The sequence below is a fragment of the Doryrhamphus excisus genome, chromosome 2 (genome assembly GCF_030265055.1).
Source record: "Doryrhamphus excisus isolate RoL2022-K1 chromosome 2, RoL_Dexc_1.0, whole genome shotgun sequence".
NCBI lineage: Eukaryota > Metazoa > Chordata > Actinopteri > Syngnathiformes > Syngnathidae > Doryrhamphus > Doryrhamphus excisus.
In genome coordinates, this window is record NC_080467.1 from 18,174,573 (window position 1) to 18,190,233 (window position 15,661).

Below are 15,661 nucleotides of genomic sequence, written 5' to 3' on the forward strand. Positions count from 1 at the left end.
GTTAAGGTATGTCTGTATGTATGTGTTATTGCTGGGGTGTCAAACTCGTGCCGTGGAGGGCCGAGACACTGCAGGTTTTCTTTCCAGTGATTTTAAAACAGGTGATTTTAATGATCAGTACCTCCTTCAATTTGAGGGAAGGAGCTTGTCAATTAAATCCCCTGCTGGAGAAAACGGTTGGAGAGAAAAACCTGCAGTGTCTCGGCCCTCTCTTGACATACTATGTGGTGTCGTAGTTGGGTGTTTTCAGCACCACGGACAGAGCAACTAAAGCTGGTCTCTGCTATCCTCTTGTGGACAGATACAATAAATAAACTTTCATTGTAATTTCAGTTACACTTCATTGTCTTCACTTATATATAGGGCAATACAAAATATTATTATAAACAATACAGTTGAGTAGAAGCGGCCTTCCTTCACCAGAGAGTATTTTGCTGCTGCACAATTCAGTTTGAAGGAGGACATTTATCTATTTATCTGTGAAAGGTCAAAGTAGTCATTAGAGCAGAGCAAGGTTGTTAGGCTTTGCGATTGCTTCTCCCCCAACATGCACACACACACTACATCTTAGAGGTTAATGTGGATCCCATAACCGTCGCAGACAAAGAGCATGGCTGAACATTTCAATTGCCATTTAATTAAAGTTGTGTCCAAATATGGGGTGAAGAGTTCAAGCTGTGGTCGCTTCTTCCTGAGCTTGTAATGAGAAACACAGCAACAAAACTACTGGTGCCTTTGTACAAGTCATGGCGATAGCAACAGTGTAAAAGCAGAAATGCAAAAAGGGAGGGATATTGAATGCTGCACGCACGCACGCACACACACACACACACAGAACTCCAGCTGACAGGTGTTAGATGGTGTATCGATTTGTCCCCCGTCTCTGTATTGGCCTGGTGCAAGTAGTCAGAATAAGGAAAGAGGATTTAAAGAGACAGACAGAAGTCAAGAGTGAGCTTTGCTGCAGATTCTTCTGTCAAATCCAGCCTGGGCTTACCAACAGGGCGACAAATGATCATGAGCTGGAGTCTATCCCAGCTTACGTCGGGTGCCATTAGCCAATGGCAGAGCACATTCATACATGAAAACATCACATATATGGAGAACTTAGTCTAGTTTTGTTTTGCGTCTTGAATGTTAAAAATTCAAATTCAAAGTTTTCGTGGCGCCAATTTGATGATAAAACCAATAAAGAGAACAGGAGGACAAGGTTAGTAAAATGAGAGCCAGTGCGCCGTCATTCATTGTGAAATGGTCACATTTAATGGTTGAAACCTGTCATTGTATATACAGCTATAAAAAAGACCCCAGGTACAGGTTACGACATTCTACTGCTAAATACATACATTATTATCATTATTATTATTATTAAATAATAAACTTTGTCTTCAATGTTAAAGTTACATATCATAGTTTACAAAATAGGATCAGAGAATTAAGCCATTATGAACGTCTGATTTTTAAAAAAGCCAGAAAAAAACTAAATCCTATATGTGTTTTTTTTGTAATTATTTGTCCATAAAATATATATTAAAAAAAATCATGACAATAAAACACATCAGAACCCATCTGAATAACATAATACCAACAGGTCTTGGCTTTTGAAAACTGCAATAAGACATTTTCTATGTTTATGAAGGCGTCAGAAAGCAAAGTGATGTTTTCGTTATTTTTACAGCCATCAATGCCTCCAAATAAAAAAAAAAAACAGCCTTGTTTTTGTCAAAAGTCCAAACAAATAGTTGGGCAGTTTTAGACTTTATTACATATATAGATATATTTCTTTTTGTACAATCCAAGTCCTTCTTGGCTGTCGCTGAATACAAAGCAAAGAGCGGAAATAAGGCAGACTTATTCCAAGTTTTAAGTCCATTTCAGTTGGTGAGGGTGGGGGGGAATGCAGATTATATTTTCTGACTTTTTTGTTTACAAAAAGGAAGGTGAAAGCAACCCTGAGATGCAGGATTCCTCGTGTTTGATTCAAAGTGGATCAATTAGGGGACCACAATTTTCAAAGCCTTTCCAATCCATTATTTTAACCAAGCGGACTGTTTTTCAGCAGGGTGGGGGTGTCGTTGGGTCTTTGGCATGACTGTTTAGCTGTATGGGGGCACCGTGACAAACACATGCACACATGCTTGAATTTGTGTTTGTGTGTGTGTGTGTGTGAATGCCGCTGTGTTGTCACAAAAGAAGAATTGCTTCAAAATCAGTGAAATCTGACCAAAAAAAAAGGCAAAAAGGGAATCAATGCCGTTGCCAGCCAAACAAATCAGCCAGTTGTGGCTCCTTAAGGAAGCCAGCAGGTTCCGTTAGATGATGACTGTTTGTAAGCACTGCTCCTACTCTCGCTACTGATGAAAATGACAACGCCAAGGCCCAAAAAAAAAAGCTCCTCTGGAGAACATCTCTGTCACCGTTAATTAAAAATGCTGCATGAGGGCGCGTGGGGGTTGGGGGGGTGGGGGCATAGTCCAAGTCATCTTGGCGGTGTAGTGTGTGATGGACAGAAATGATCAATGCACTGTATCCTGGGAACATGTGCAAAAGAGAATAACAAAGATGCAGCCTCCTCCTCGTTCCTCGTTCTCCTCTCCTTCTGGCAATAAGATGGCTACATCTGAAAAAAACAACAAACTGTTAGTTTTCAAATCTTCATAATCATCTAATATAATACATACAATGGTAACATTTGGTAGATAAACCAAGACATGAAAGTTAATTCCCTTCTTTATAAATGGATAAATGAATATTTTTGTAGTTAGAGCACAGAAAACCTGTTGACAACCTTCCAAAATACTATTTTCTAAACATTATTAGAGCCCTCACATTTTCTAATAAATAAAGCTGCAAACCCCTTTTTTGTCAGAATATTACAACTTTATTCATGTAAAATGATTTTTTTTTCATGTTAAGACTTTATTCTCCTAATATAACTTTTTCCCAACCCAATTTTCAAAATGTGCAACATCATTCTTTGTTCTGTCATAATATTACTTTAGAAAAAGACCATTTTTATTTATTCCTCACAATATTATGACTTTATTCTTGTGAAATGAGAATTTTTCCTTAAGTTGACAACTTTATTTTTGGGAATATTATGACATTATTCTCCCAATATCATACTTTTTTCTGAACCTAATTTAGCAAAATTTGTAACATTATTCTTTGTTCTCTCAAAATATTATGATTTTTTTGTGTCTCAAAAAAATTTTGCAAACATTTTTTGCAAAAAAAATTGCATCTCAGACAAAATGCAAAAAATTTGCATCTTGATTATTTGTTTTGTTTCATATATAAAAATAAATAAATTGAATATTTCAGCTTTAAGCTGCGACATATTACACATTTTCCCCTTGGAATATTACAATTCATTTTCTAAAAAGGATGACTTTTTTCTTGCCAGGTGACAACTTTTTTTTGTAACATTATAACTTTATTCTCCTAATACCATCTCATATATAACTTTAAAAAAAATTGTCATGTCTCTCATGATATTACCACTTTAGAAAGTAATTTTTTTGCTGAGTATTTATTCTCCTTTTTCTCCCAAACAAATTTTTCCAAAATTTGCAACTCCGTTCATAATATTACCACATTGGGAAATACATTTCCTTAATATTTCAGCTTCTAAAAATGTTTTTGTTAATAATAAAAATTGTGACTTTATTATTGTAAAATTATGACTGGTTTTCTCCAGTATTTCCACCTTATTCTTGTATTTCTTTCCATTTTTGTTTTTCTGTGAAGTCTCCATAATATTATGACTTTATTCCTATAGCAGCTCCACTTTAGACTCCTAACATTATGAGTTAAAAGCTGTTTGTCACTGTGTCACTTCCACTCTGAATACCAAAAAGCGGAAGCCCCCCTCCCCATCCAAAGCATTTTCGTTTTGCATGTCTGTACTTAGTAGGCATTGCTCAACACGCACATCTCCAAAAAGGACACACACCATTACAGCCCCATTTATAGTGTAAAAGCCATGAAATAAATGAAATGGGACAGCTTTAGATTGGATTTTACTTCACTCGCTTCAGGGGGGTTTTCGCTGCGGGGAAAAAAAAATGAAGCACTCCTCTGCTGCTGGGTCGTAAAACAAACTCGCCCATCTCTCTAAATGCGCTCTCGACGGCGATAGACATGCGTTGCCTTGCTGATATGTGACTGAAGGGCTGAGTCCGTAATCAATTCAAATATGAGGGGGGCTCGACTCATTACAAGTTGTGTCTGTGTGTGTGTACTCACTACATGAGCAGCAGCAGCATCCCCAGCAGCAGAGGTGAGAAGAAGGTGAGCAGCCTGCCAGCTCTTCCCACCGGAGGCTCGGCCTTCTGTGGCGCGTTGGACGACGGTATGGGCGAAGTCTTAGTCTCTGTGAGGGAAACACACCACACCATTTTTATCCCCCCTGAAATTAGCCCCCCCCCCCAGCCACAAGGGTCTCGACATCCAAACATTTTTTTTTTTGACAAATGGAAGCGCTCATGATGGCGGGAGGACGCAAACAGAAAGGAAAATTCATTGCAGAGGAAAATCAATTCTAATCTGCAAGAGCAGTCAATACAAGACTTGTTGAGGCAGTTATGAAGTGGACTGGACAAGAAAAATCATATTCACTGCCCAGAAAGGACAACAACTACTGTATGCTACCTCCAGAGGTGAACGACTGCAAGGTTGGACAATCTTAAATCACGGCTGCTAAAAGTGGTAGCCAACGTAGATTACAGTGTCTGAAGATATTGTGTGTGAATGCGTGAGCTGAATGTTCGAATAAAGGGGGAAAAGACAGGAGCAGGAAAGGCGCGAGTGTCAAAATGGTGGGCAAATGTGCTGAAATTTGAAAAGGCATGTACTATGAATGACATTTTGCATGTTAGCAATACGTGTTTAGATAATTCGTTACTTATGAAAACAGCTAAAATGTTCTAGAGTAAGGTTAGCATGCTAACAACGTGTTTAGAGAATTCTCTACTTATGAAAACAGCAAAAAATGTTCTAGGCTAAGGTTAGCATGCTAACAATGCTAACATTAACACCCAGAATAGAACAGCAAAGTGTCTGTTAATATTTACGAAAATTTCAAACAAATGCTACTATGCTTGTATCACCATGCTAGTGCTAACATGCCTTATATACCCGCCTTGACACGATAGCACTAAGTTTTTAATAATTATAATACATTTTATTTGTATAGCGCTTTTCAGAATACTCAGACGCTTTACAGTGAAGAAAAAAAAATATAGATATAGTTTATATAGATTTCCACTCATGTTAATGTAAGCATGTTAGCAATGCTAACATTAGTATGATAAACCAAGCATAACATAATGCTAGGTTTCTGTCAGTGTTAACAGTAATAGCTAAAATGCCATTAAGCTAAAGTTAGCAAGGTAGCAATACTAATGTTAGGATGTTAACAAGTGATAGCATTAAATGTTTCTATGAGTTCTACTTCTTCACCCTGCATGGTAGAGGAAAGTGTTAATATTTCTGTCAATGTAAAAAAAATGCTACTAGGATCATGTTAGTATGTTCGCAAAGCTAATGTTTGTCAGAGATGATACAGTGCTAGGTTTCCATCAATGAAATTAGCTAAAATATTATTATGCTAATGTAAACGTTACATGTAACGTTACTATAGCTATAGTAACATTACATGTAACGTTACTATAGTAGCTGTTTCAACCAGTAGAACTCGTAGAAATATTGAGTGCTATAAAGCATGCTAACATTAGCATTGCTTACATTAACCCTGACCGCCTTATGATGAAGGTTTGAAAAATGGCCCATTCATTTTCAATGGGAAAATGTGGGCACATTTGGGAATTTCTTGAAAAAAAATCACATTATTCGCAAATGAGCTGAAGGAACGACAGCTGCTCTTCTTCTAAACCTCCCCACAAGCATCACAGCAGACCAAATAATAATACAAATCATTTATTTGGAGGGGCGAATGGAAATAGAATATAATTTCTCCCTCCCTCTACTTAATGAGTGTCGCAGAGCAATGCGGCGTGAGGAGATAGCGGCGGGAAGCAGCCAGGTGTGAAATGGGGAGCGCTAAAGAGAGCGAGAGAAACTTGTCCAGAATAAACTTCCCGTCAGCAGTAAAGCTCTTTTGAAAATAAAAAAAAAAAAAGACGCAAAGATAATGAGATGGCTGTTACGGAGTTAACATGGATGCAACACGCCTGTGACGAGAGGAGAGCTGATGTCGATGATGTGCAGGAAATGAGTCTTGAGAAGAAAAAGTCACATGAGAAGAAAAGTGACAGATTCATAAAGCATGCGTGCAAGGGGAAATAAATGAGAACGGCGTTAATCCGCTGTATTTATGGTGACAATAAGCCACAAAATCACAGTGGGGGATCTGCAATTATCCTGAGCCTCTTAGTGAGCCTTTTAAATCTTAAATTATGTTAATCTGTCACACAGTTGGGCAAATACAATGATGTTGAGTTGCGGCGAGGGCAACACTTGTCAGTCAGGGCTAATGCTGTGCACAACAAGGATGCAGCTGTTACTGCATTGCACTATGATAAACTGCACACACTGTGTGAGATCTTTTCTAAAGATATACAAACTGATAAAAATAGAGCGCTCACAGCTGCACGTAATGGGACACACCTATTCCACCTACAGAGACCGCTATTAAAACCCCCCCGGCAAGGTTCTATGGTTTTATATCCATGCTGTGACCATGTACAGTACCATGTAATGTACCAGGTACATTTTGCCGTATTTTGGTCATTTTTAAGCATTAACGGAATTTCCTTCCTGGGTGCATTGATTTCACATTGCAAAGCAGTTGTCTCTTTTTTTATCAGTTTTTATATCTTTAGAACACACATAAAAGAGACATAACATAAGGTTTATGGTTGATAGGCAAAATTCCTTTCAAACTTTTGTGTCATTTTTATGAAAATAGTATATCACCAACAGCCATATTTCCATGACAGCACATACGTAGTACATTGCATATTTCCTTTAGGTTTCAAGGGTATATTTTTGTGAGAAGGCAGCTACTCATTTGTAAATGGCAGCAGACACAAAGTGCTATGGAAGAGGAGCTATCAGACGCGGCGGTCCACTTTTGTGTCTCTGGTGACAGGGTGAGGCACGGAGGCCGCCCGTGACGTTTGAAAGCCTCGACCAAACTGCTTTCCACATTAATGGCATGCGGCCGCTGAGCGATGGTCCCATCGCCGAGGATGAGATTTCATCTGTCTGTCAGTTCGCTGATGTGAAATGAGAAGCAGAACACGCACACGCTCGGGTGCAACATGCCGCCAACGTCACCTCATCCCCATGAGGCACGAGGGGGCGTACTATTTCAAGCGTGAAGGCAAGAAAACAAGCCGAAAAAGGCAAAGTTGGGGCAAAAAAGATGGTAAGGAAATGAAGGTAGCGCTGTTGCTGGTCTCAATCGATGCGGATGTCAGAGGAAGTCCATTTGTTAGCCACCAGGCTGTGCAGTCAGGAAACATTGGCCAATGTTAATACTTCATACTTTACCTTAATACCTTACCACCTTCACATTTTCCATTTTGGAAACCAACCCATATTGATACGTTAAGTTATGTCTAGTTCAAGAAAAAATACCTTGCATCTCAGCTTTGTGCTTTATGTTTTTTTTGGTTTTGTTACTGATATTGTAAAAATTACTGTGATTTTTTTTTTTCATGGTACTGTCACGCTATGCTCGTAATGCTTTTTTTACTTGTGATATTACAACTTATATAGCGGACAGCACAGATTACTGCGAACATCAATTTTGTTTCCTCATAGTGTAACATTATACTCTGATTTGTTTTCGTCATGTTACAATTTATTTTTACTTTATGCTAATATTTCTACTTTATTATCATTAAATTACTGCTCAACCGCAATGAGCACGCTAGCATGCTAACCTGCTAACATTAGCATCTTAGCATTTAACCCATTTTTGTAGGTATGAACTTACCTAAAGACTAAGCATGCTATGTATTAGCATGCTAACAGCTATCATGTTAACATTGCTAACATGCCATTTTAATAGATATAAACTTACTAAGGTCTCATCACGCTAACAGCTAGCATGCATTGTTAATATATTAAAGTCAGCATCTTAGCATTTAAACCATTATAGGTATACACTTACATAAGAGGTAGCCTGCTAACAGCTAGAATATTACCATTACTAGCATGCTGTTTAAATAGGTATATACTTAAGACTAAGCGCTATCGTGCTCGGTGTTAGCATGCTAACAGATAGCATGCTAGCTACAGCATTTCAGTCCTCAGGGTTTGGGTGCGGGATTCGACAGTGAGTACAGCATAGCAATCTGGCGCCAGCATTCACATGCAAGTTCCATAATAATAATAATAATAATAATATGTTACATTTCTGTAACACATCTGTGGAAACGGCAAGGATAGCACCTGCACAGATTTAATCGATCATCTTAAATGTAACAGTTGTAAAGAGGCTGGAGATGGATGTGGAGTCAGTAATAACACGCAAAATGGTGATCGATAAACAAGAGAGAAAAAAAAAAAAGAAAGCGTGAAGAGAGAGCAGGGAGCAGGGAGACGCATCAGCTGGGAGGAGGAGAAGAAGAAGAAGCACGAGGAGAATCCTGATGACCTCCTGTTCTTCTCAAGGGAACACCAGTGGTCACACAATGTTCCCAATGTGTGAGTCTGTGTGTGATTGTGTGAGGCAGTGAGATCATATGCTGATGTGTGTGTTTGCATGTGTGGGAGTGTTAGCGAAAGCCACCTTGTCTGTCTCTGCCGTTTAGGTTGTGTTTTGTGTGTTTCCCAACATGTCATGTTGGAGCGCCGTTCGAACCTGCAGCGTGAGGTCCTTCTGGTGACCAACAGGGGGCATCATTACACCATAAACCCATCAAGACCGTGCAAAGAGGACAGCTTTTCAGAAGGGAACACAATGAAGTGTTCTGCAGTAATCTCCCACTCTCCGGAAATCAAATTCCATCCATAAGTTGTTTGAGCTTTTAATAGTCTAAGTAAAACTTCTCTTGTGTATTTCCCACAATGAAGTTCAAGCACGCCTCAGTGAGGCCTGAAAAGCGTAAAAATAAAAGAATCATTCTGCTCAGAAAGAGTGCATTTGTGAAAAGCCATGTCGGCATTGATGGGTGGCAATAAAAAGCAGGCTGTGAATAGGAAATCTTGTAATGGATTGAATGAAAACATTTTAGGGGGATTTTAGAGGAAATGATGTCCTTGCTAATTTATGGTGGTTGCGCTGCACAGTTAACGTGGAGTGGAGAATTAAATCAATAAAGTTGAAGGTTGTAAACTCAACATTGGCTCCTCACCACATTTTTGACCCTGGACTTTGTCTGAATTTCCATTTAGAAATAGTTTTTTTTAAAAGAAATACTTCCACTGCATTTCACATCTTACTACAGCAGGGGGGTCGAATTGTTTTCCAGCGAGGGCCACACAATGAAAGGATGCAAGGCCCACTTTGATATTGGGTAAAGTAACACATGGAAATATGCTGCTTTTCAGCTTTGTGATATAAGTCTATTATTTATATGAACTTCTGTCTCTGCTACTTAGGATTTTTTTTTGTCTTACATTTTCCAAATATTTTTCCAAAAACTTTTCTTTAACAATCTTTGTACATTTTTTTTATTTTATGACTTTATTCACATATTATAACTTTTTCTCCAATCTAATTTCCCAAATACTACAACTTGAATTGCTTTGTTTCTCATATTACGTCTTAAAAGATATATACATATTTTTGTAATATTTCACATCTATGCCACTAAAATGGAATTATTTTGCCTCAAATTGTTATACTTTGTTTTACATTTCTGCTTTTTAAAAATTTATTTTCCAACCATTTCACATGTTCTTCTTGTAATTATAATGTTCCCCATAATATTTACACAAAATATTCTATTTTTTTCTGCAACCTCACTTTCTAAAAATTATAACTCATTCATTCATTCATTTTCTACCGCTTTTCCTCACGAGGGTCGCAGGGGGTGCTGGAGCCTATCCCAGCTGTCTTCGGGCGTAAGGCGGGGTACACCCTAGACTGGTCGCCAGCCAATCACAGGGCACACATAGACAAACAACCATTCACACTCACATTCATACCTATGGACAATTTGGAGTGGCCAATTAACCTAGCATGTTTTTGGAATGTGGGAGGAAACCGGAGTACCAGGAGAAAACCCACGCATGCACGGGGAGAACATGCAAACTCCACACAGAGATGCCCGAGGGTGGAATTGAACCCTGGTCTCCTAGCTGTGAGGTCTGTGCGCTAACCCCTAGACCACCGTGCCGCCCAAAATTATAACTTATAATTATAAAAAATTTTTTCATGATATTACAACTTGAAAAATGTCTTTGGCAAAAAAACCTTTTTGCCAATAAAATTTATTTTTTCTTTTTTACTTAATATTTTGACTTTATCCTTCTAAAATTATGGCTGTTTTTTTCAATCTCTTTACATAAAAAATAGCACTTTGGACACTCCTGAACCTAATAATAAGATTAGGTTTTAATACTAATACTTTTAAACATTTAAACATCTAACACTTTAGAAAACATTAGAACATTAGAATCAGAGCATGTACTGAGCAAATAAAGCCTGAATGCCTGTATGAGGCTTTCTGTTGTGCATACCAGGATTGCTTGTTTGATTGATAATACTATTTTTCAAAATCAGCCACAAGATGAGCCAAAATGTACGGTAATCATTGCATGACATCCTGCTTGCTGTTTTGCCTTACAGAACTTGGGAAGATGAGAAGACAGGAAATGCAGCACAAATCTGCAAACAGCGTTACATCAGGCGAGTTTTAGGCAGCGGAGAGCGAACGGAGGAGGGGGGCCGAGCACTTACGTGTGAGATACTCCATATCGGTGGTGGAGGTGGTCTGCACTGGTTCCTCAATCCAGGGTGTCGCATGCACAGCGACGCTCCAGTCACTCCATGTGCCGATCTCTGTGTCTTTGGCAGCAACCTGTTGTGCAAAAACACACGAGGAGTTGACAGGTGATTTTTGCTATTTGGCCAATCTGAAGGACAAGAAATCAATGACTTATTACTTACTTGCTTCCTTTCGACTAAAACAGTTCAGTAGTAGTGCTTGGTGTGTCACTATTGACATCAAACACCTCATACGGTCCAACCAAAAATAGCACGCAAAACATACACACACATCCACATGCACACTCACTGAACTGGAAGTTACCCAGCATACCTTGTAGGTTATACATGTGCATAAAATAGCATTGTTTTGCATGTATATTTGTGTATAAGCATATTCAGAGGCTATGTTATTTTTGGTTGCACCGTGAGTGAGGTCCGCATTTGAGTTAATAAGCTGCTGTTGGTTTGGTTTGTTGTTTTGTTTGTTGGTTTGGTTTGTTCTCACTCCGTATATGGACACTCCTTACGTTTTGTGCAAGTCAAGCTTTCGCAATGTATGGCACATAAGATGGGTTTTCTACCAATAAACGACCTACTTATTTTGTCTTTGAGCACAGAATGGCGGCTCTTCACACAAATAAAGAAATGTTTACAAGGAAGCTAACCCATAGAACTCAACCAATCAAATCCCCTATGGAATGAACCATGACCTTATCAATGTCCTTTGAACAGATGCACTGTATCCTGTCTTTGGAGCATGTGAAATAGCCAGGTGTCCCAATACTTTTGCCCGTAGGTGATATATGTTCCAATACCTGGATGATGTATTCCTTCCCAGCGTAGGCGTCTGTGATGGTGTGGGAAGTGCTGTCAGATAGCTCCACCTGAAAATGAAGCAGGACAGAAAAAAGTAGACCATTGCAGTTATTCATAATATAATATTATGTAATGGTTATTCATAATATAATGGTATGAAAGAATCACTTTTGTCACCAAAACTAATGTTTACATGAACCAATACTGTGACTGTGCTACCTCAAGATGAGAATTCTCTAGCCTCGTCCACCAAGACCTCTAAAGTAGAGGGTGTGGGGTTAGAGTTGCCATGGTAACAAGTGTTTCTGGGCCCCCAGTGGGAAATTTACATATTGCTGCTCCTTATTTGCGAGTGAATTTGCTGTATTTTGGAAATGACATCAAAGATAGGAAATATTGCAGCATCATGAAGTCTAAAATGTATTTGGTAAAGTGTAATTTATGAGTTCCTGAGTCCACAGGAAGTCACTCTTACAGCTCCTTCCTTCTACCTATAGTGCTGGCCATAAATTATGGGTTGGGCGTTGTAATTCTACCTTTAATGTTTTATGGCGGTTATATTAGCTCAGTCGTGCTGGATACAATTTTTATTGAGCGCTTATTTATTTACAACATGCCTCTCATTGTTATTGCAGGCATGAATCACCACTGTAGCATTTTTGAATAATATTTGGCTATTGAAATGATTGAACTCTGATGCCCCCGGCGGCCTTCGCACGCCGCATCGACAGCATAAATCACAATTAAAGCGGAAAGCTATTGCGTCGGTGACACATTTGATAACAAAATAAGGCAGAGCGAGGGAAGCAGATTAAACCAAATTTGTCCGTCACTTGAAAGTGCATGCATTTCTGATTTGCTGCTCTGTTGTAATTTACGGTTAGTGCTGCGTTCATGTGTGTGTTTGTTTGCCTTTGGCTTGCATCTTGACACAGTGAGAGAAAAGGTGCCGACTTTTCGTCTCCTGAAGCCAAATTAAATGATTTAGTGACATGCTTTCTGCAGACTCCCACCCAGACAAGAAACATACGCCCGGACAACTGCACCAGCGGATTAGAACTAACGAGGCATGAACTCCTCGCATCTTCGACTGGACTACATTAGTGACAAGTTGGTGTGTTGGTTGGACAGCATGTCAAATACCGGCTTTCGTACGCCTCAGTTTGTGTTGAAAATGTTCAATCGAGTGCCCAAAGAAAGCACTCTCTGTTATTTTTTTTATTGAGTGCGATTGCTAAATAGCCCACCATGGGGCCAAAAAAAGTTGCGAGTGCCAGCATTTTGGGAAATAAGTGTGTGATTCCATCACGCCATCCATTCGTCATTTAGCATGAAGTCTTCTACAACTTTATTATTCCACTATTTGGGTGTCTGGTTTGATGATTTCCTATGGACTTTTCTTCTGACCTTTTGGAAAAAATTGGTGTAGAAAATGTAAAATAGCAAGCCAACAGACAGATGGATATATTTCTGTGAGAAGTCTGTAAAAACAACCAATAAAATAAAGAAAAACAACATTTCCCAGCAACATGACCATCACATTCCACTGTTGTTTGATTCCCGATGAGCTCATAGGACAATTCTTTAAACATCCGCAGCCTCTCAGAGCACTTGCTCGGCTCAAATAAGCTCCCTTCTTATCGCATGACAAGGTTGACCTCTTGTGTTTTCAGCGTGGCCTTGATCTTCACAGCGACGTTCTCCCGCCTACGCGCTTTGTTTGGAAGGAAACTCCCAGACTTTTTTTCCAGCAAAACCCGGCGTTGTATTTACAGGCTTAATTTAATTAGTGGAATGCACTAACAACATCATCTGAGCGTGTTCACGACTGTGTGTCTGTGCCCGTGTTCCATAATGTGCGCTGTGAACACACCTTGGTGTATTGTATACTATGTGTGTACAATATACTGTGTGTGTACTGGATGTGTGCAGACCGGTGTTTAGCCGTCGGAGCTGAGCCTTCTGCTGTTTACATCTAGTCCAAGCAGCGTAACCACAGCTTCTCTCAGCAGTTCTGCAAGACTCTCCGCTGGATGTGTACAGATACAGTTCTTGAAAATAATCACGTAGGAAAGCTCAGCCACACTAGAGAAGTATGTCTTCGCAAAACTATGCATGGGTGTACCTAATGTTCTGGACACCCAAAGTCTATCTGTATGCAAGCTATGGCGAGTAAAGTATTTATATTGTGAGCCCTTTCCAGAGATTTGGATATGTTGCTAAGTGGCTACATGGGGGGCACTGAGAGCAGCAATAATATCACCAAGAGGGTGATAGGGGAGGAGGAAAAAAGGCAGATCTCTTACTCTGTGTGTCTTGTGGGAACAAGGCTGCAATGAAGCATATTTACTTGCTGCTTTCTGATGCATACGTTGGTGTCTCTTGGGCCGACCTTTTGTACCAACTAAGCAATTAAAGTAATAAAATGTGGCTTTTCACCATCCATAAAGAGTGCGTACCCAAAGGAAGGCGGCATATGGGTGCAAACAACAAAGGCGCTGCCAACAAAAACTATTTACCCATTACACATCATGTTGATTCGCTTCACTACTCCCAAGGTAGTATATGCTAATTATGATGATAAAACATCTTCCCAGCCGAATTGACCAGCGAATGGTCTGTTTTGACAGTAATCTTCTCTAAATATCTTCACTCTGGAGACATTTCCTCATTGCATGCATAAACACCGTATGTTGCTTCATTGTAAACAGCATATGTGAGCAGGAATATGGGACTACAAAGCCAGGAAGAGCAGCCGGGGTCCAAGGTTTTTTTGTTGTTTTTTATTTTATGAAGAAAATGTCATCTTGGAGTTTGAACTGAACCGAGCAAAGACACTGATTATTTTTGGTAGGTACTCATATGAGAATTGCTAGAGGATGGTGACAATGGTACTTTTGGGTTTAAAGGAAAACTGCACTTGTTTGGAATTTGGACCATCATTCCCAATCCTAATGTGTTATCCCTGCGTTCGTAAAATATAAACTCCCCATTTACATAATGTGGTCTGCATATTAACTAAGCTACAGCGATATTATTATATTATTACTGTTATTGACATTACATATTGGAGCTGCCACCATTGCTGTCCAAAAAAAGTATGCGCATGTTGGTGGTTAGTGGTTATTTTAGAGTTGGGACACTTTTGACAAGATTCCAGTCAGGGAATCCTTTAATCATCTTTATTATACCTGTGTGCTGATGAGGCGTTTAAACGCACCACGTCTTTATTAGTGTTTCAAACTGGGTTTTTTTTAAAATTGAGTATGGCTGCATAAAAGATGAGAAATTGAAGAAATAAATAATAGCAGAGTACAACAATCTGTTGAAGAGGATTGTGATGTTGAGGTGTTGCCGGTCTGCGCTGACACTGGCTGAAATTAAACTCTGCGTTGTGTATTGGTGTGAATGACGAGGTGGAAAGCTGCAAATCTTTCGCCAACCGGAGGGGGCGTTTAGTTTCTTTGTGCACAACATACAAAATGTACAGCAACGTCAACACTCTTGCAAACGTCTCCTCCTCTTTTGCAGTCCAAAAGGCGACTTAAGAAACTCTTTATACAAAGTAAATAAAAATAGGGGACCCACATACCTGTGCACAACGTACAAAATGTACAGCACACGTCTCCTATAAAAAGAAAACCACATAAAAACCGAACTCCTCAAAACTACCTTAAATAACAGCAGTAACTTTCACAAGGTGTCTTTAAATGCTGTACAAAGTGGAATGAAATGCCCAACATATTCATATTTAATACAATTAACAATCGTTGCCACCGTCCAACATACCTCCTTCTCGGCAGTCTGGAAGGCGAAAAAGTAGCGCGCCCGAAAGGCAGGAAGTGACATCATGACGGTGTCAAAGTTCACAAAACAAAAATATGGAGTAAAAGTAAATTAACACAGCGGTTACAAAGGTTCCTAGTTCACACCGTT

At 39.3% G+C, this 15,661-nt stretch overlaps 1 protein-coding gene across 3 annotated transcripts in view; it reads right to left on the bottom strand.

Moving 5' to 3' along the window:
• Positions 1 to 1,049: 1,049 nt before the first annotated feature.
• Positions 1,050 to 15,661, bottom strand: part of cntfr (ciliary neurotrophic factor receptor) — a 229,259-nt gene continuing 214,647 nt past the window's right edge. For 2 of the 3 annotated variants that reach the window (XM_058050882.1, XM_058050875.1), the window contains exons 8-11: positions 11,725 to 11,793; positions 10,880 to 11,000; positions 4,249 to 4,375; positions 1,051 to 2,620 (exon numbers count right to left, since the gene is read on the bottom strand). In XM_058050882.1, coding sequence (XP_057906865.1) covers position 2,620; positions 4,249 to 4,375; positions 10,880 to 11,000; positions 11,725 to 11,793 — 318 coding nt within the window. In that variant the 3' untranslated portion in view covers positions 1,051 to 2,619. Of the gene's footprint in view, positions 2,621 to 4,248; positions 4,376 to 10,879; positions 11,001 to 11,724; positions 11,794 to 15,661 lie in introns of all 3 variants that reach the window. The other variant, XM_058050889.1, reaches the window with a different exon arrangement.